The sequence below is a fragment of the Centrocercus urophasianus genome, unplaced genomic scaffold, assembly GCF_019232065.1.
Source record: "Centrocercus urophasianus isolate 14NV4802_14NV808 unplaced genomic scaffold, USGS_Curo_1.0 seq_33, whole genome shotgun sequence".
Taxonomy (NCBI): Eukaryota; Metazoa; Chordata; class Aves; order Galliformes; family Phasianidae; genus Centrocercus; species Centrocercus urophasianus.
This window is the reverse complement of record NW_024884900.1, coordinates 1,237,305-1,257,711: the sequence shown is the minus strand read 5'-3', so window position 1 is coordinate 1,257,711 and position 20,407 is coordinate 1,237,305. Positions and strand designations below refer to the sequence as shown.

Sequence of the window (20,407 nt, the reverse complement as noted above, 5' to 3'; positions counted from 1 at the left end):
CGTCCCCACGCCGTCCCCGAAAGGGTCTCCGCACGGCGGCCGGCACGGGATGCCGGGCCGCGGCGAGAGGGCCGTGCCCGGTTACACGGGGAGCAAAAGGGCCGCGCCACGGGGGAGAACAGACGCGCTGTCGCTCGGACCCCCACGGGCTCCTCCGGGGGTATCCGCGCGGCCCTGAGAGGGGAACGAGCGCATCCCCGTGCGTCGCGCGGAGAGCATCCGCACGCCCAGCAGCGCACCCCACACCGCGCTCGGTGGCCCCGCCGGGGCCGGGCCGTAGCCGTGGTGCCACCTCGTGGCCGCAGGGACTCCTCCGTGCGGAGGGCGGCGCGTTCCTCGATTAAATTCGATTAAATGTCCTTTCTGTTCAGGCCGTTGAAATCCTTCGGGTCCCCGAGGAGCAGCGTGGAGGGACGGGCGCTGCTTCGTGCCGGGGCGTCGCTTCGTGCCTGGGCTCCCCGCTCTGCCCACGTGCAGCCCGGCAGCAGGGCGGTAACGGGAGAAGCATCACCGCTCAGAAGTAACGCGGGACGGGGCGCTGGGGGGAGCGGTGCTGCTGCGCGGTGTGCGGATACCGCGGGGCGGTAATACAAATAATAATAGTAATAATAATAATAATAAACAACGGGTTTTACAGCCCGAGCTGCCACCCGAGCTTTAAAGCCGCCAGGCGGGAGCCCATGGGAGGCTGTGCCACGGAAGGCCCCCCACTGCGGCCCCGCTGCTTTTGGCCACGCGCTGACCCCACGGAAACGCGGCCCTCCCTTCCAGCAGAGCCCACATGGGACGGGAACGGCCCCGGCCACCTCGGCCATAAATCACACCGCATGCGATAAGGTAATCGCTTCTCCTTGAAACCGTTCGTAGGAAAACACATAAAGCGCCCGGCCCGGCACCATTATAAAGCGGCAGGGCCGTAAAAGCTGCGCCGGGTGCGGAAGGCGCTGCGCGGAGCACGAGGCCGGAGCCCGGAGCGGTGAGCGCAGCGCTCCGCACCGCCCGGGGATACGGAAGGAGACATCCGCGCCCACCGACCCCAACGCCGCAACGGGATCGGGCAGGACGCGCCCAGCGCCCCCAGGGCACCATCAGCGCGGGGCGCCGCGCACAGCCGGGCCCTAAAACCAAACCCGCGGCCCCAAGGCCGTCAGCCCCGAGCGCAGCAGCTCCGCCCGGCTGCAGCTCTGGAGCCGCGCGCGATTTGCACCTCGGGGCGCCGCGCGGCGGCTGAGCTCCAGGGCGGCTCCGTTCCCCTGCGGCGCTCCCGAGCGGCCGCCGCTCTCCTCGGCGCTTCGTGCGAGGCTCCGGGCCGCGGCTCCATTGAGCCGAAGGGGTTTCGGATACTCAAATACTTGAGGCCCGCCGAAACCTGTGGCGAGAGCGAGGAGGGAAAAAACAAAGCGGACAAACGCTGTGTGCCAGAGAGCTTTTATGACAGCCAAGGCTCGCTCAGAACTCTGTGCAAACATCCCCGCAGAGGTTAGGACAGCGGGGCACTGAGCTCCCCGAGTGCCTCATTCCCGGAGGTATCGATCAGTCCCCGGCAACGTCACAGGGCCCGGTCCTCCCGCAGCTTATCAGCACGGGAAGCACAAACCAAACAGAGCGAGCCGAAGGGAGGGGAAGGGGACAGAACTCAGCGCTGCGCACGGGGCCAGCGAGGTGCAGAACATCACAGCGTGTCCCACACAACGGCAGCGGCACCGGTTTGAAGTCAGACCCGCTGCCTGCCGTCGCTCAGCACAGCCGGTGGGCGCCTGTTGGCAGAGCTGAGCTCTTGGGAGGCAGGGAACCAAGGCAGCAGAGGGCAATCCAGGCGTGAGGTACCAGGAGCAGACAGTTAAAGGCAAAGCGTGTTTGCTCGGAGCTGGTATTCAAATATTGGCATGTTCAGGTTTAGTGCAGGAATGTCAGAGTGGCAAAATTCGCAGTGCTTAGAAAAACAAAATTCTGCCCCCTCCCTCTTTTACAAAAGTGATTTTGAACATAGCAGCATAGGTAGCAAAATGCTCCTGGAGCTCACACAACAGGCTCCATTTATAAAACATCCAAGCAAGAAAAAGGCTTTTGTTTTTCAAGGGGTAACACTGTTACAGGTACAAACAAAACCAAGTGAAAACAACTGCCAGAGTTCATTGGCAACAAAAATTTCAAGAACTGTGCAGTGAGGTGCTATGAATGATGTAAGTTTGCAATCAATTGCTTAACAGCCTCAACAGGAAGCCATTCTTTTGGATGCTCTGCATGAATTAAAGCAGCGCATTTCCTCTCTGCGCACCATCGAAGTGCAAGATCCTGGTCACTGCAACAAGCTCTCCTTTTTAGGCTTCTGCTAATTCAGTGGCACCAGTGTGGTTTGTCAGGACATCTTCTAGATAAACGGACACTCTCCCTCCAGTTTTGCACTCTGGATGTTTCTCCACCCCGTGCAGATGTTCAATGGCTCCTTGCAGTAGTCTCTCTCTCTCACACAAGTCTGTGTGCGTCCCTGCTTCGTTGTCTTCTACTCCAGATTTCATATATTGCACCACATAGCATTTGATGGCATCACCCTTTGCTCTTATGGTTTCCCAGATGAGTGGCAGGTCTGTGTTTGTTGCCAGACTCAACAAATGAAGCAGAGCCTGGCAGATCTGTGTCCTGAGGCTGGCGCTGTACTTGAATTCCAGGAAGTCCTCGGTGTCTTCGCTTTTCTGCAAGGCTTCCACCAAGGCACCCCAGATCTGGCAGAACTGCTCCGTGGCTCCATAGCATTCTCTCCTGCTGGGGATGGAGAGGGCCGTGGCCGATTTGATGCGGACCTTGAAATTCTTGCATGACTTCACTACCGAGGAAAGCGCACTGAACGCCTGTGCGGCCCAAGCAGCCTCTCCTGCAAGTAAATGAATACTAATGATAAAAGCAAATCCACAAACCCGTTTCAGGCACTCAAAATATAGAAGAAAATGGTGACTGTGACACCTAAATATTTAACAGCTTACGTGTTCTGTATTCTGTAATTAGATCAGTGCAAATAAGGAGCTACGAAAATAGTTTTGAAGAAGTTAACCTGCTGACGCTTTTCCTAGAGTAAAAACAACATTTGGTTTTCTATTTTCAGTCCACAACCACGACCCCATTCCTTTCTAACATGACACATCCAAGTGAATGTAGCACAGTGATGACCACATTAGCATTTTCAGGATCTGAACCTACTTCACTGGTCAGAGTTCTGGGAAAGATGCACCTCTGGGTATGACAGCACAATTCAGCTCGGTTTGCTTTCTCCCCTCTTCTGCAACACATTCCTAACAGAGACCTCCTCAACCCCACAACCTGCTGTACAAAGACCGAGCCACGGGGACAAGGCTACTCACCAAGTGGCAAAGCACTGTTCTTAAACACGTTGCCCAGTGCGTAACAAGCATTCCAACGCACTTTCATAGTGGCTTCACTCTGAACAGTGGAAACAAGGGCCTGGAGAGACTCCTCAATGGCTTCCCTAAACCTGGGGTGTGCTACGTGACACGGCTGCAGGAAGTGAAGCAGATTCCCAAGGGCCCTGACTGCATTGCTCTTTACCTGGACAGAAAAAACAGACACAAACATCAACTCTCAAAGGAGGATGCTGACCCGCAGCTCCCTGCCTGCTGGGGCAGAACACCCTGCAGGCAATGCAGCCAGTGCTCTTCTCAGTAGAAACACAACCACGATCCTCCACCCTCCTTCCCTAAGCCATACCTTGTCTTTGTCCTTGGATGCTTCGGTCGCAGACCGTAACATCTTCAACAGTAGGAGATCAGAGAATTCCTCTTGGAAACTTTGTCCCATTGTTTCCCTAGCAGAAGAATCACAGTGTGAAAGACTAGCTCTGAAAATCCACTCTCAAAGATGATACAATCCTTTATAAACTTGTATGAACAACCTTCACTCTTTAGAAGGCTAATATGTAAGGCAAACCTTACTACATGTGACCACTATGTTTATTAATTTAAAACCAAGCTATCAATGCAAGAAAGCCTGTTAGCAATGCATTAAGTCTGTAATAAAAGACAGAGGGCAATGAATTGCTCAGAGGCAATTCATTAGCAGGAATATATGATAACTATTTCTCCTGTTAAAAATGTAACAGTTGGTTGGACATCCTTCAGTCTTTGGCTTGAGGAAGTGTTAAATATTCATCAATTCTACTTTTGGGTTACGTTGAAAGTAAAGTTATCAAGGAACACACAGCTACACACAGTGACACACAAAAACCAGAAAAGTAAGCTTGGCATTATACTTTGGAACTAATGACAAGAAAGACCTAAAGCCAAGCAGTCGAGTCCAACAGCAAGGGACGGAGATACTGCTACCACAGCCCTGCACACAGTAGAAATGCTGGCTGAAGGGAGGTTAGAAAGCACTCAGTTTTGACACAGCAGCTGTAGATTTTGTCTTTTTGATGCTAACTGCCCTCTGGCACTGCAGGCACTGAGAGGAGCTGTGCTTCTGCTTACATGTTGACAATCAGAGTGTCGGTGAGGTTGCCCAGGGACCAGGCAGCTTTGGCACGGACGCTGGGAGACTTGTCGTGCAGGGAGTTCAGGATAGCATTTGCTGTGTCTGCTACAAACATCACATCCTATAAGAGAGAAAAAAACTGCAATTTGAAAAGTTGTTGGGTTTTTTTTGTTGTGGTCATTGCTGCTTGTTTTAAACAGGTGATTTCCTCAGGGCCATACATGTTCTGAGCTTTGATAGGGAAAACAGGATCTCCACAGAAATCGCCTCTATTATCATTTGGTTTTTGTAGGTCACAACTTTTCACATGTTTACTGTGCTTTCTGCACAGCTTTGTTTGATCTTTAATTAACGGTCCAAGCCTCCATGGTGACCAAGTTCACCACTCTCCTGGGTAGCAGTTGCTGAAAGGTTTCACTGTATAATTTAATTTCATTGGTGCTTTAGTTACTTTGGATTTTAGCATAATTACCTGGACTGCCATTCTTACACTCATTAAATCCCACTCTTAACTAAGTAATTGCTTTGCCAAACTCCCTGCTGAGCTGCTTGTTTAATCTTCCTTTTCACAGCACTACAGATTTCATTTTCATCCCTTTGCCCACGATAAAGGATTTTCCTTTCAAAATATTTGGACTGAACTCTCAACAGCAGCTACTGCATAATTTTCTGTTACAATCACCCATTTAAGGCCACATTGCAAAAATGAGTCTGCTACCCTAAGTGAGCTCAGGCCAAGTTGCCGTGGAAGCAAACCAGCTTGCTCCCTTCTCCCCAGCATTACTTCCTCGCTGTTCCTTTCCTCCTTTCCCACTTTGGTCTCCAAGAGCTTGGTGAAGGTCCTCTCCTCCTTCTGGGTCCCTGATGAGGCAATCTGGGTTCTGCTTCATCTCACAAAGAACTGCACTGACTTGTGTTCCCATACCAGGCAAGGGACAGATCGGGGTAGTACAGAAAAACGATGCATGCCGAAGACCAAAAGAATGAAGGAAGGCTCATTGCGAAAGAACTCGTGTCCCCATCTTACGGTTCATCAAACTCATTCTAAAATGGTTCACAGTAAGAAAAAGTTTAACTAGTTCTGACCTGACGAAGGCAAGAGAAGAGGATGTAGACCCCAAGGGCACGCACGGCAGCTGCTTTTACCAGTGGGGTCTCGCTGTGGTTCAGGCCAAGCAGCAGAGTGATGCACAGTATCTGCTGGTCGTTCTGAAATGGCAGACGGTTATGGCAGCAGAGAGGAAACAGAAAACAAAAGTGTCCCACACAGAAAGATAATCAACAAATACTGTGAGAGAGCTTAATAGACAGGATCTATAGAAACTGTCATTCAGAGTGCACTCTTTTCTTCAAAGTAAATTGATGGGCATTTGAGGATGCCACGCAGGAAACTGGAAGGCTTCCAGAGAAAATGTTATCTGGTTGCTGTTAGATAGAACTGTGAAGGAAACTAAATATTAACTGTCATCCAAATGCAGAAGGTAAATGGCCCATTAGAAGTAAAACAAACTGGATAGGTTGCTTTTTCCTGTCTTACTTCACTCTTCCCACTTCACAAACAAGGCCAACAAGGTGAATTAAATTCATCCTGGACAGATTGTCAGCTTACCAGCCCGCAACAAAGATCTGTTTCATCAGAGCAAAGGGTCAGAGTGGGCACTGACTTGACCCCACATGGCCACAGGGAAAAGAGAGTGTACAAGATCAAAGTGCAGAGTGATGAAGCACATGCTGTACTTGGGAGAAGCCAGGCTGAGAATTCCAGAGGTACTGCTGCACTGGCAATTCTTGGGCAAATGAGACCTGGCAGGGTACTCCCCATCACGAAGGGCACAGTGACACAAAAGGAGCTGCACAATGCAGTGGTGGTACACTGCCAAGGCTTTCATGTTTAAGAGCATATTTCATGCTGCAAAAGGAGAGGAGGGCCAACACATTCATTTGCTTCCGCCAGGGCAAACACTGCAGCTTAATGTTTTAAAAACTAGCCAAGAAAAAAAACATGCATGTGAATTGGTGAACAGCATCAGTCCATGGCTGTTAGGTCAGCTGTCCCTTCAACTGCTTAACCAGCAAAATAGCAACCCTTCACCCTTCCCTCGTGCAATGAAACTCTTGCCCTCCATCCCATGCTTCAATAGCCAAGGCTGAGCATTCACAGCAAGGCCAAAGAGCTTCTGTGACCCACAGTTTAATTGTTTTCTGAGACTAATTACTCCCAATACTGCCTTTTCCAGTCTTCATTGGTCTCCGTTTACTCAGAATGCAAAAAACATTCTCTACCTTCTCCCTATAAAAGTAAAGGGTTTTAGATTTCCATCGTGCAGCAGTCAGGAAAATATCTCCATAGGTAAGAATGCCGGGCTCACAGGAGTGCTTTATTACCTGCAGACTGCTGAAAGCTTCTGGCAGGATGGAGGACAGAGCATCACAGGCACTTGTCTGAAGAGTTGCATGTTGAGAATTCTGGAGAGCACCAGGTAAAGGGCCATTCAACATCATAGTCCAGAAAGTTACAACCTACAGACACAGCAGACAGGTTTACCTATTTAAACTAAGCAAATTTGCCAAAGTTCTATAAGATTTTGTCTTTTTCTACCATCATCCAGAAGACATACTTACAGCAGGTAGCATAATCTCACCTGAAAGTGATTACAGGTGTTTGGAACCCTAAAATAATTAGCACCAAAAATAAAATGTTTTCAAGACATTTTAGTGGTACTATAAAGCACTTATTCACCAAGTTGTGTTTGTTCCTTCTCAAGGGCACATGCACACTCTTGGACTAGATTGCATTAGGTAGAACTACAGTTCCATTCTCAAAGCCACACAGGTGGGTATTTTCATTTGCCTGACAATTTCCATTCATATCAAGTAACAAGAAGCCACCACTGCTGGACACATTTCCCACCTGGGAGAGTGACCAGTGACAAGCTTAAAGTTTAGCTTACTCTAAACAACTTTATAGCATTTCCCTATTTCACAGACACAAGTCCTAAACAGGTCTACATTACTGCTACAATGCCAGTTCCTCGGCTCCAGCAAAGCTGTCTAAACAGCAGCCTCAGGCAGTGAACATCTCCGAGGTCACACACATGGCTGTGGCCACCCCCTCTCTGCATGTGAGCAGACAGAACATTTAGGCAGGCTCCAGTACCAGTGCAAGCTCACCACAACCCTAACCGTGCATCTGTAGGTTTGATGTGACAGTAATGACACATGCAAAGCCTGAACTGCTCTTCCAGCTTGCTGACTTACGTCAGACAGGAAGAAGAGGAATAAGGAGAGGCAGAAAGGCAGTGTTAACATCACGTAAAAAGATCACTTGGCTTCCAGCCAAAAGGAATGCCAAATTAACGCAGAAAGCTGCCGAAATTCTACATACCAGCACCTCTAAAGCTGCAGGGTACTTCACTTCCTTTCTTCTTTCCTGTGATTGATCTATCAGTTTCCACACCAGAAACTTTGCAGGGAATTCAAGAAAGGAAGCTCAGTGAAGCTGAATCTGAGCGGCAGCCCACACACTCACCATGCTGACTGGCACTCTCTTCTCAGAGGCAACAGCAGAGTCGGGTTTGTGCTGCTGTACTACACCTGTGCCCAGCTCCTCCAGAAGCTGCAAGGAAGCAGAATGCAATCAGGCCTTTATCACAGTGACTCAAGTATCACCAAACTACAGAAATCTTTATCAAGGACTAAACTTCTACTTTCGTTCTCTGGGTAAAGAAGATCCAGTATTAATTTGGGCTCTATTCTGTCTCTGCTAGTGAAGGAACCAGAGGAAAAGCCCTTCTTAGATGAAGTCTCCAGCTAAAGAAGCATAACACTGGGCAAAAAGGAAATCTCTGAGCTTTCCTTTGGGTAACTACAGTTACTACAGACTACAGTTCAAGCACAAAGTGATGATAAATGAGGGAAGGGCCAGTGTTGCAGTCCATGCACTTCCCAGACCTCCTGGTGAACTCAGCCGAGTACCAAACCTCTGCTCAGAGTTGAAGACTGGAAGGTCACAGTGCACCCCTGGGAACGCAGCAGCCTGCCACTCTGGAAGGCACTGGCTCAGCACAGAGCTGCTACATGGAACTTGCAGATTCTGAATACTCAGCATGACTCATCTGTGTTTGCATAGCACACTGATGGACACAATTGACTGGCAGAACAATGCTGGTCTTTCCTCAGCTCTTACTTTGGCTCCATGAAGCTGAATGGATGGATCCGTTTCTTCCATGCATTTGCAAGCCACTTCTCCAAGTTCTAGCAAATAGCTCTGAGCCATAGAGAAATACCCTTTCACAAGAAGAGCTAACACCTAAACACAAGCAAAAGATGAATGCAATTCAGCATTTTTTTCCTTCTATTAAAACAAAATACCCTAAATACAGAGAGCATGTTAACAGGCTAATCAACACAGCAACGACAGCAACATTATACTAAAGTATAATGTAACAGATACACCTCACAGCACAACTTCTAGAATAGTAGAGCTAAATAAAATCCTTCCAATTCCATTATCCTGCTCAAAAGAGAGCCACAAAAGCACTATCAGGTAGCAACTCAATGAATTATTTACTATAAGAGAAGTCTCCTGTAGTGAAAAAAGCTACTGACTGTAAGAGAAATACATTCTACATCTCCTGCAACACTGCTGCTGTGCTCCGCAAAGCTGGATTTAACAAATATGCACTGTTCCAGAAGTATGAGACTCTCTGTGATGCACATTGCAAAATATTACTATTTTCTGTGGTTACACGAAGAAAAACACATCCAAGTCCCAGCATTCACAAGTACTTCTTTAGTCATGCCCGTGCCACCCCGCAGCTCTCTGCACTCTGTTCACCAACTGCAGAATTCTGTGCCACAAGCACAGAATCAAAACGTTAGCATTCTTTCAGTCACAACAGAACAGAAATGCTGCTCCAGCAAATGCTTTTGCCTACAGCACTCTGCAAGAGGTAGGAGCAAAGGCAAGCCACAAGACTCAGCAGGCCTGAGGCTATGTGATATTGTACAGGATGGCTGCTTTACAAGCTAAGTGTTCATTCTCACCTGCAAGGATTCCAGTCGAACAGGAGATGGTTCATAAACACTCCCAGATGGAAAGTTAGCATCGCTGTCAGAACAGGGATCCTCTCTGGGCAGAACAATGATGGAAATGCAGAGACGAATAAGCCAGCATGGTTCTGGAGGCAAACATCCTGATGGATTCTCTGAAGGTCCCCCTTCCAAGGGCAGTGCTTTTCTCCACTGCTCAGAAAAATTAAAACGATGAGGGGTTGCACTACCACTGTTGCTTAGCCCTGAAGAACTGGGCTGCTGTAAAAGTAGCTGCACCTCTGGTAAAGGTGCTTGGGCAGATACCACAGCCCCTAATAATGTGAGACTAGAAACTCGAACATTAACATCTGCAAGAAAGAACAGGGGGGGGGGAAGAGAAAGCCAGTCCATTAGCATCTCATTGATGCGTCAGTATCCTTCAGCCATTTTCAAATGAGACAGATCGTAACGCACAATTTGGTAGCGCTCTAATTATGTATTTATAATGTTGTAATTAACCAGTGCTAAATTAAGGACTAACCTATACAAAGAGGCACAATGCAGAACACAAACCTTTATGGCAAATGTATGGCTTTATCTGGTTCCAAACTCTTGTCAGCAACCCGGGATTTAAACGGCTGTATGGTGCATTTGAAACCAAATTTGCAAGGCACTGAAACATAAAAGAACATATGTGGCATGGTGGGTAAGGTGTCTGGCCTCCAACAGACTTCATTTAACATTTGTAGTTTAGGTCATTTTTGACAGCTAAATGTCTGAGGGCAGCTGAAAACAAATAATCCTGAATTATCTGTTGTCTGAAAATTGGTTGCAAGCTTCTCCTACGTGACCTGGCATAAAGATCAAGACATTCCAACAGCCCATGAAAAACTTTTCAAGAAGGCTGTCTGGATTCAGGTTTCAAAGCCAGGGGGAGCCTCCAGAGTCATTTCTTAGGCTCACTCACCTCAAAAAAAAAAAAAAAAAAAAAAAAAAAAAAAAAAAAAAAGAAAAGCATAACAAGAAAAATGCACTGAGAAGAAACTCTAGGAGTTTGTAGGAAGCCTCAGTCACTGTTGCCATGATATCACAAGGCTTCGGTCTATTTACCCTCCTTCTTCACCCCAGTCCTTCCTTAGCAGCCACAAGAATTTCCATGCAATCTTTCTTCAGAAGTCTAGAGGCCAATTTCAGCTCTTGTGCAGCACTTGAAATATTTACCTTGATTATTTGAGTTAGTGTTTGAGAAGACGATTCTGCCACCAGGGCTAGCAGCAGGCAGCGGTGCAGCTCCCGGATGCTAGAAGCAATAGTTACAGAGAAGGGAGTGAAAGCTCTCTTGTGATCATTAGCATCTTCAGCAATAGAAAGAAACTGCTTAGAACCTTCCAGAATAGCGGACAGAACTTGAAGAGAACAGGCACGTGTCTGAAAAAATAAAACACCTTTGTTAGCTACAGCTGAGCTTTTAAGAATCCACTTTCTCATAGGCCCTCCTAAACACTCATCTCAAGGATGGCACCACATCCTTAGTATGCAGTGTAACTTCAGGAGCTGTTACACCAGGAATGAGTAATGACTGTCATTGGTTTCCTCAACCCATACAGCCTCTTTGATTTCCTGCGGCACAGAGAGCAAGCAGCACAAATACAACTACAGGCCAGAGAAGACAACTCTCACAATATAACACTTCACCTCTTCAGGACCATCTCACCTTAGGAGAAGGGTCCTTTAAAGCAATAGTCATCAGGGACACCGACTGCGGGCTGCCGATGCCGGGTGCATCAGGAACAAATGCTGACCAGTAGCCATAGAGAACTCTTTTTTCTACTGACTTTATGGCAGAGAGGAAGCAGGCCAGCGCCCCTTGACGAACTTTGGCTTGATAAGATCTTAAAAAAAATAAACAAAAACATTAATAAAACAGCAGAAGTGCAAAGCAATGGATTTAAGCCAGTACTGCATGCTGCTCTGCTTTATGTTTACGTGAAGAACAATAACCTCATTTTGCTCTGCATTCCACCTTCAGCATCAGAATATTCCGACTCGCTGCTGCTGACTCCTTTCCAGGCAGCACCAAGTGAAGGCAGGGGATCCTTTCCAGCAGGCACACATGCAACACCTGATGCACAAACCCGAGGATCTGCACAAGGACTGCTCTCCACATTCAGTTTCAGCACGTCTGCTCCATGGTTTGATTCATTTCCTGCATCACACAAATCTTCTTTTCCTTCTTCTGCAAACTCTCCCTTTTTTTGTTTCCCTTTGGACTTCTTTCTTCGGTTCTGTTGTATGAAGAAAGCTAGATTTTATGCAGATGTATATATCCAGGATGTGCAATCATTTTATAGCAGTACACCTTTTACTGAGGGAAAAAAAATCCCAAATGAAAACAAAACTACTTTAAATCCAGAAGAAAAGCAGAGTTCCATATGGTAAATCATGCCCTTCACGTAGAACATTACCATGTAACAGCTCTAGTTTTCAAGTGAGAAGTTTTAACATGAAATTTAATTTACCCAGAAGAGTTATCACAACTATTTAGTATCTTCTGTGCAACAATGTATGATTGCACTCGTGCAGTCCGTGCAACACTGTACACAAAAAATAACCTGTGTAAGGATTAAGCAGAACAGATGAGGAAGCAAGGAAAAAAGAGGGGAAAAAAACCACCAAAATTATGATAGTTTAAAAAAAAATAATAATTTTTAAAAATCAGTCAGTAGATGAACCTGACTTCTCTCAGAAGAAGTCAAATAATTGTCCAAGTGCCAGGAGACAAAATGCAATTTGTAAAATAAAGAACTCTGTCTGTCTGCAAGCACCAATTCCATGCCTGCAGGCCAAGAATTCTTGGCTGCAGGAGAGTAAATGACACACAGCTTAAGTCAAGAAAACCCATCTCTGCAGAGCCATTTGTAAACTCAGGTGACAAAACCCAAGCATTTTAATTAGTTCAGAGATGTACAACTGATACCATAAAAGCAAAAAAAATACAAAATGTATCACACAGAACACAGAGAGCCTGTCAGCACCAGTGCCACTCAGGTAACACGCAACCACAACAATCACATGAGTACAGTAAAGGAGCACAACTTCAGCTTACCCCCGTGGGCTTAAAGGCAGCTGGCTCTGGTTGCTCCTCTTTGACAGGTGACCTTTTGTCATACTGAGGTAATGGAGCTGGGTACAAGGCTGCAGGCATCTCTATGCTCAGCCCTGGCAGCCCGTGAAACATGCATTTCTGAAACAACAACAAAAATGTTGGTGTATTTTTCCCTTTCAGCACATGTCCTCAGTGTCAATTTAAGTAGTTACCTTTAATACTGCAAGGAGAGATCCAAGCTGGTCAGTTTGCATTATCTTCATCTTCCCACCGTTCAGAAGCGACTGGATTCCTTTCAGTGCATTCTGTAGCAGCTGAGAACAAAAACAGAATTATTTACTTTTCCTTCACATCTTTCAAGTGATTTTTTAAGCAGTTATGGCTTTGCTCAACATAGTTGCCATGACAGTTATTTACTCTGCCCAGTTAAAACAAATACAAAAAATAAACTATTTAAGCAAAATCTCAGTTGAAAATAGTCCAAACATCATACACTCCAAACTGCAGCATTCCAGCAGCCAATTTCCTAATCAGAGTATTCCAGACTCACACTTACCATGCAAAAGACAATGTCATCTACATTAGAGGTTTTTGAAGACTGCAGAACACTTAGGAACGTTTGAAAACAGACACTTCTGTAGGGCTCATCCAAGCACGGCTGTCCAGGCACACTAAATAAAAGTGAGAAACAAATCAGTGCTTCGCAGCTTTATAAAGCTACAGACTCAGATGCAAATTCTCTGCTAAGCTGAGGAGGAGGGCCTAAGACAGACCCATAGCTCTTTGAAAAGGATCAGCTCTACTTCTAAAAAGAACAAAAGGAAACCTGCACAAAGACTTCCCACAATCCTAGCATGCCTTACAGCTCTCTGCTTCTGTGGCTACCTTCTCAATTACTATGAATCTCCAGGCACAGCTCAACAAGCTTCCATGCCTACAAATGATGAAAGGCAAGAATTTGCATTTAAGGGCACCTAGTATGATTCTGTCAGTTCCCACATCTCTCAATTTTAATGTGCTGAAACATTTTAATGTCTGCTTGATTTAACGTACAAAGAAAGGGCAACTGCATCACTTTAATCTCTGCTGTCTTAGGTACCATACAGTAAAAGCTGGCCAATGCTGCAGTAGCTTTTGTCATTAAATACAATCTTTGTAATGGATTCATAAGCATCTGTCTCCAGCACATTTAATTACTTCAAGCCATTACTGCATGTTTGGTAATATTCACAGGACAATTCAAATATTGCAACTGATTTTCCTGAAATTAGAATCACAGAATAGCTGAGGCTGGACAGGACCATCTAGTCCAACATCCTTGCTCTAAGCACAGCCAAGCAGAGCAGGTTGCACAGCACCATGTCCATTCAGATTCTGAGCATCTCCAAGCACAGAGATTCTACAGCCTCCCAACAATCATTACAGGACCAGACAAAACTTTTTATTTCCTCCCCTAAATATTTCCTTTATAACACTATTTCTGGAAGTCTGAGACTTTACAGTTTCTATCCATACACGATATGGATTTATGCATATGTAGCTTACTGGTCCCCATTTGCCGTTCCTGGCACAGAGCAGACGGGCTGTCTGTGTTGTCAGACATCATCTAAAGCATCCACTTCCCCACCTGTAAGAGCTCATATGCACCTGAGACACAGGTTTGCCATGCTGTGTACTGCTGCCCTCCTGAGTTCCACGTCGGACTGAGCAGGATCACTGAACTGTACCAGGAGTCCCATCTTGCCCAGCAAATCCTGCAGGTACTAAAACAAAGCAGCCAAAGTCACTAATGCTCTTCCCTCAGCCTGCTGGCTCTGTTTGGTAGGTAAACATATCATATCTATGCTACAAGAAAAGACTCATCAGCTGCAACTTCAAATTCCACAGACAGATTGTGTTTACTAAAACGGCACGATTACTATTTCCAAAGCTCTCCTGTTTTGTATTTTAAAAAAGTACCGAGTGTGAGCATAGTTCACACTGAGTCACAATTTATGCCATCTTCCCAGACATAATTCTAAGTTAGTGACAACTGCTGCACCAAGCTTCTGCCATTTTCTAGGCTACAAACCCACGCAAGCTGGCAGCTCCAACACCGCTAGCATCACTACTTTGAGCTTTAGCCAAACTGCAGAAACCGCTCTGCAAACTGCCAAGAGCTGGTGAGAGCAAGAGAATTCATCATATCAAACACTACCTTACTCTGCAGCAAGAAGAAGCTCTGTGCAAACTTCAGCTATAACACTGGACAACCTCTGCTTCGAAATGGCTTTAAGACCACTGCTCACTGAAGACCAGATCTGGCTGCAGGACAAATTTCGGGATCCTCAATGGAGACTGCAGAGTGTCTGCAATTTGAATCTCCCCACGTTCCTTCTGGCTGTCACACAGACAGACCACAGTGCTTAGTCTGCAGACTGAGCCTGGTGCCCTCCTTCCATCGTGTGCCGCTGGCTCAAGCCAGATCCTGGATGGATCCTACTGCTGCTGCACGCAGGGACAGCATCAATGAGCACGGGAAAAATCTTGTTATATACTGACTATTAAAATACTTACCTAAAACACCTGTAATTCAACTTTTGCATAAATACTAGGCATGATTCTAATCTTAACCTAAAAGCTATGGTGATTTGAGAACAAGACACATTTTTATCTAAAAAGAAGAAAAAAAAAAAAAAAAAGAAGAAACAGTAAAGGATGAAAACCCTTCCTGCCTACTTTCTCTTAGTTTGTAAACACACCTTCTGACATTTAGGTCCATTATTGTAAACAAGAGCTGCTAAGGCTTGCAGAATTTCAATGTGTGTCCAAGAGCTGCATTGCTTAAGCGCAGAGATGCAGTACGACAGAAGAAAATTCAAGTTCTGTTCATCAACTACCACCTGTCGTAAGAGAAAAAGGATTATGGTCAAGAAAACAGCACTATCCTGTACTGATCAATGTATTTATATCTCCATGGCTACAGACTTGGGTAATCTGGCTGTTAAAATTACACATCATCACAAAATCAGAAATTTACATTTCAGAAACAGATCAGTGCACATGAGTGTCCTGTAACCAGCTGTACTCCCCACGAGAGCTGCCTTTCACAGTCACACTGGAGTCACAGGTCAGAACCTCGACTAAGAGCAAATAAACACTGCACTGAAAATCCAAGCGTCCCCACATGAGGTCAGCTCCACAGCCCCACAGAAATGGCAAAAGGCCCCTCTGGCTCAATGGGGGCCCAGGGAGATTGCACAGAGGGTTAAGGCACAGCCAGCTTCCCATACCTGGAATCTGTTAAGCAGGTGATGGATGAGCTGACAGACTTTGCTGACGAGATGCTCCTGATCGAAGGGAACCAGCTGGCAGGCCTGGGTGAGCAAGACACAAACATCCTGGGAAAGAAAGCGCGGGTTTGTCATCGAGAGGCCGCAAGGCACGTGCGCCGCCGGGCCCCGCTCCGAGCCCCCGGCTCTTATGGACTCACGCCGGCTCCAGCAGCGCTCGGACCCGACACCGGACGGGCCTCAGGCGGCTGCGAGCCCCCCGCACGCGGCGGTGTCCGGTACCTGAGCGCTGGGTCCCACCGCCGGCGCCGGCCCGCAGTTCTCGGAGATAAGCTGGTCGAACAGCAGGTGCAGCTCAGTGCGACGGCCGCCGCCGGAACGCTCCGCGCCGGGCTGAGTCCGCAACGCACCCAACCGCGCCATGTAACGGCGGAAGGAGCCGCCCTGTCCCACTTCCCGCACCGGGACTGCCGCCGCCGCCGCCGCCGCCATCTTCCGCCTTTCCGGCACTGTCGCTATGGCAACGCGGAGCACTTCCGGGGAGGCTACGGCGGCCGAGAGGGGCGGGGCGGGGAGGCCGTGGCGGCCGTGGCGGCAGGGGGCAGTGCTGGCCCTGCTAGGCGGCCGCTCTGCCAGGGCCCGTGTTTGGTTTTGTCCCTTTTGTCACCGCTTCGTTTTTTTAATTATTATTATTTATTATTCTAGAATCTTGTTAGCACATCTGTAGAGCTCTTCCTTTCGCGTTGCCTCCTGCTTCTGAAGCGCTGCTGCAGTTGGCGTTCTGGCAGCCCCTGCTTTACGAGCGTGACCCAAACCGCTGGGCCGCAAACGAGAGCTGAGCGAAACGCCGCCGGGTTCCTTCAGAGACAGAGACACCTCTCAGCTGTGCCCGCGGTGGGCAGGTGCTCGGCCCCGGAGCCCCGCACAGCACAGAGCAGCCGTGAGGGAGCACCGCGTGCAGATCCCTGCTCACAGCACAGAGCCTCAGAAGGCTGAGAAGCGTCAGAAGTGCAGCTCATAGAGGGAAGCACACAGCTGGGTAAGGATGGCTGGGACAGGTTGGAAAACGGCCTCTTTCTTCCCAGTAAGTCTGTGAAATTGTCATTAATTGTAGAGATGTCTTCCAGTGTTATTTGACATCTTGATAAACCGCAAACGCGCACTGATAGGAAAATGGAGTGGCTGAAGTGTGGTGGGTTCTTTGTCCACCTGTAATTCTGTATGCTATAATTATGATTTGACATCGGTATTTTCAAATTGAATCAGTGGGGAACTGAATTGCTTGGCTCCTTTGAAGTTTCCAGGGAAGAATAGAATGGGGCTCTCTGTACTGCAGGGGAATCTCCTTCCCTATTGATCTCAGCAGCTGTATTTGGCTTAAAATCATGGAAAGAATGTGTCCTCCCCCCACTGCAGCCCCAGGGTCAGTTCTGGCTGGGTCCCACCAGCCCTGCTCCAGGTGACCACCAGAGAATAACTGGCCCATAACTCTCCTCAGAATTTTAGGGGGTTTCTTTGCCAGGCTCTCCAGGTCAGTCCTGCCTCCAAACTTACTGACATTTCACTTCTTATCAGTGTGATTTCAGGACGGATGAAACACACGAATCAAAAATATCCTCCTGCCCAGGGAAGCAAACACAAAATGCAGATTCTCCTCCTTAGGATGTTCAGCTATGGAGATGCAGTGAGTGCCCAACCGGCAAGGTGCCGCAGTTACCATTCTCCAAAGGCATGTGCAGATTCAGTACAGCACTTAGCTTTATCTCTGCTGGTGCCAAAGGTGTCTCCCACCGCTTTCTGGCTGTTTTCCCAAGCTGCGGGCCAGCTGACGGACAAACAGTGCTGGCTCCAGGCTTGTTTGCCCCTGAAGGACAGACACAGATACTTCAAATATTTTCCTAATCTCGTTTTCTCATGCAAGCAACTGCTGGCGCTGTCAGGGATGTCGCTCTGTGGCAGGATGGGGGACAGCATGTGGGATGGCCAGAGAAGCCCCCAGCACCCAAGGGCAGCAGGAGGGAGACCACCCATGCTGCTGGGGCCCTGCTGTCCCATCAGGATCCTCTGCTTGTCTCCCTAATTGGTTCATCAGGATAATTCCTTCCCTCCAGTGAGGAGCATTACCCCTCCTTCCAAATGGAAGCGCTGCACTCTGAGGTCACTCAGCCCTCCTGAGAGCCGAGGCTCAGATTTCCAAAGCTATTTCTGGGAAGGGCTACCAGACTTATTTAACGTGGCATAAATAGGCTGTGCTGGGAGCCACTGCTGAGGCTGGTGCAGTGATTCAGGGGCACAACAGGTACTGGTCAGCTGTGATCCGGCCTGTGCTCCTGCTCCCCAGCCTTTGTCTTCCCCAGATCTGGCAGAGGCTGAAACATCCCCATGCCACGTCTGCAGGTGCTCAGAAGTACCACAAAAGAACTCTAAGGAGCAGCTCAGATCACTCTTGTCTGCTGGGAGGGGAATGTGGGATCCAAAATGCAGCAAACAGCTGGGGCTGGGAAAGCGCTGTGCTGGCTGCCAGGGATGCACACCAACCATGAGCTAATCCCAACAAAAATAGGAGTGAAATCATAATTCATCTGCATAATTCATGTGCATAATTTTATCTTCGCTGTATTTTCTCTAGGGATGTATTCTAGAAAATGCTTGCTTTCTCCTCCCCTCTTGTCCTTCCAAAAAGTGCCATACATACAAATCATTGGAGACAGCGAGGGGTTGTGGCTTTGCTGGGTTACCAAATAAACGATAGATTTCTCTTGAGCTCCTGGCCTATGTCTTGGCAAGCAATGCAGGTTGAAGCTGTTGTATAGACAAGCAGGCTTGTAACAATCACAGGATTTTAATTGCTTTCATTGTGAACCCTGGCTGCTGATTGTATCTTTATGAAAAAACTAACAGTTTGCGCTTGAAAATGCTAAAAATGTAAAACAATAATGGCAATTGGAGATAATTAATAGTTATTCTGAAGCAAGGATTAGACTCCAAGAAGACACTCAGAAAGAACAGAAAGCATTGCCCTGTTTACTGCACAGATTACAGCCTGCTTTTCACATGATGTCAGATCTGCCAGTTTAATTGCTTAATGATTTTCTGTAAAATATTTTAGCACCATGATGCCTTGAGCCAGCCCAGCTCTGCTGGAACTGCAGGTGTCAGCGCTGCTGGGGACAGTCACGACACAAAGCCCAGGCCTGGCACCAGGGCTTGCTGAGTCACACCCGGCCCTGCGCTGTGTGAGCCACCAGGGACACGAGGGACACAGCACCCTGGAACTCACTGAAAGGGCCAAGCTGTACCTGCCCTCAGCCCCACCGCTTCAGGGGATCCTCAGCAGCACAGGCCTGGATGGACCCCTCCAAACTGGCTGATGGGCCGGGTCAGCTGCTTCTCTACCAGGTCAGTGTGATCCCTTCAAGAAAAGACTTTTAGAACTGGATCGACAGAGAGGTTTTACCTCCATCAAAGCGTTCTGGGCTTTCCTAAAAAATAAAATGCATTTATTTCTTCCCAGTGCTGTGCTGTGGGCTGGCTGCCAGCCATTGCTGCATTCAGGCTGCAGTGGGGCCACATCCCACCTGCACCCAGACCCCAAAACCACCAGCATGAGATCCTGAGCTGGAATAAAACACGTAGCCTCTTGCTCATGGAAAGATGTCTGTGTAAGATGGGATTTCCGTTCCTCTGACTCAGCTTAAGCAGCACAGGGCTAAACCATGTTCTGGCAAAACATTGGGAAACACTTTTCCCAGGTGTGGTTTGGATGCCTGTGTCCCACAGCAGCCCCCAGCTGCTCTGCAGCCCCTGGCCCACACACACTGGTCAGAGGTGCTGCTGTGACTCTGGGAACAAAGGCTGCTTTCATGATGCGAGAGACTGCTGTGGCAAATTCCTGGGATGTTTTTATGGGCTGTAACCAATGCGACGGGAGAGAAGAGCTCCCAGCAGTCTCCTCCCCCTGAAAGCACTCAATTCACACCAGGCCGGGAGGAGGTGAAAGGAAAGGCCATGCACGTGTTGAAATGTGGGGGGATCGCAGCTCTCTCACAAACTCTTTCAACCACTAAAACAGCTTCTGCAGGAAGTAAGATGAGGCCCTCCAGGGCCAAATGGAGCTGCTCCCGGAGCTTAACACAGGGCACTGAGCTGAGCCTTGGGCTGCCCCCCAGCCTCCTGCAGGAGAAGGGATGGGGCCAGAATGTGGCCCTGCAGGGTCAAACCCAAAGCTGCAGCCTGGAGCAGCTGGACACAAAAAGGAGGAAGCCTAGAAACCAAGAGAAATCCATCTGGAGGCTGCACAGGCAATCTGAATAGACCGACAAGGACCTGACATGTTTTGAGACAGTGCAGATGCTGCATTCTGCTTTACAGCAATTCCCACCCAGCACAGTGCCAGAACAGAGGGACGTTTCAATCCACCCTTCCCCAGGCACAGCACTGGGCAGGGGAACATCTCCCTTGTTTCCCCCACCGGTGCTCAGTGTAGAACAGCGCTCAGGGAAGCTCGCAGGGG

At 48.1% G+C, this 20,407-nt stretch overlaps 1 protein-coding gene and 1 long non-coding RNA gene across 3 annotated transcripts; one reads left to right on the top strand and one right to left on the bottom strand.

Annotated features, from left to right (window-relative positions):
- Positions 1-1,412: 1,412 nt before the first annotated feature.
- HEATR6 (HEAT repeat containing 6) lies at positions 1,413-16,387 on the bottom strand. Of its 2 annotated transcripts, XM_042830297.1 has the most exons (20): positions 16,177-16,387; positions 15,895-16,002; positions 15,364-15,504; positions 14,270-14,385; positions 13,179-13,293; positions 12,835-12,936; positions 12,623-12,760; positions 11,518-11,801; positions 11,231-11,408; positions 10,738-10,944; positions 10,090-10,189; positions 9,529-9,884; positions 8,669-8,791; positions 8,012-8,098; positions 6,868-7,002; positions 5,569-5,691; positions 4,479-4,603; positions 3,721-3,817; positions 3,357-3,561; positions 1,413-2,872 (listed from the first exon to the last, which is right to left on the bottom strand). In XM_042830297.1, exons 1-20 carry the CDS (start codon positions 16,384-16,386, stop codon positions 2,322-2,324), a joined length of 3,501 nt encoding a protein of 1,166 aa, XP_042686231.1. In that variant the 5' UTR covers position 16,387; the 3' UTR covers positions 1,413-2,321. The 2 variants fall into 2 exon arrangements, with proteins under 2 accessions (XP_042686231.1, XP_042686232.1); XM_042830298.1 differs by lacking the exons at positions 15,895-16,002; positions 16,177-16,387 and adding an exon at positions 14,820-15,109 and having other exon boundaries at positions 15,364-15,440.
- Positions 16,388-16,485: 98 nt separating this feature from the next.
- LOC122166363 lies at positions 16,486-19,547 on the top strand. The gene is made up of 2 exons (XR_006170784.1): positions 16,486-19,293; positions 19,409-19,547. It is a non-coding gene; the product is annotated as an uncharacterized LOC122166363 (long non-coding RNA).
- Positions 19,548-20,407: the final 860 nt, after the last annotated feature.

Coding starts and splice junctions, on each gene's coding strand:
- HEATR6 (XM_042830297.1), bottom strand. CDS start 16,386: ATGGCGGCGGCGGCGGCGGCGGCAGTCCCGGTGCGGGAAGTGGGACAG. Junction 11,802..12,622: donor CTGCCTTTAAGCCCACGGGG/GTAAGCTGAAGT, acceptor TTCATACAACAG/AACCGAAGAAAGAAGTCCAA. Junction 11,409..11,517: donor GGAATGCAGAGCAAAATGAG/GTTATTGTTCTT, acceptor ATTTTTTTTAAG/ATCTTATCAAGCCAAAGTTC.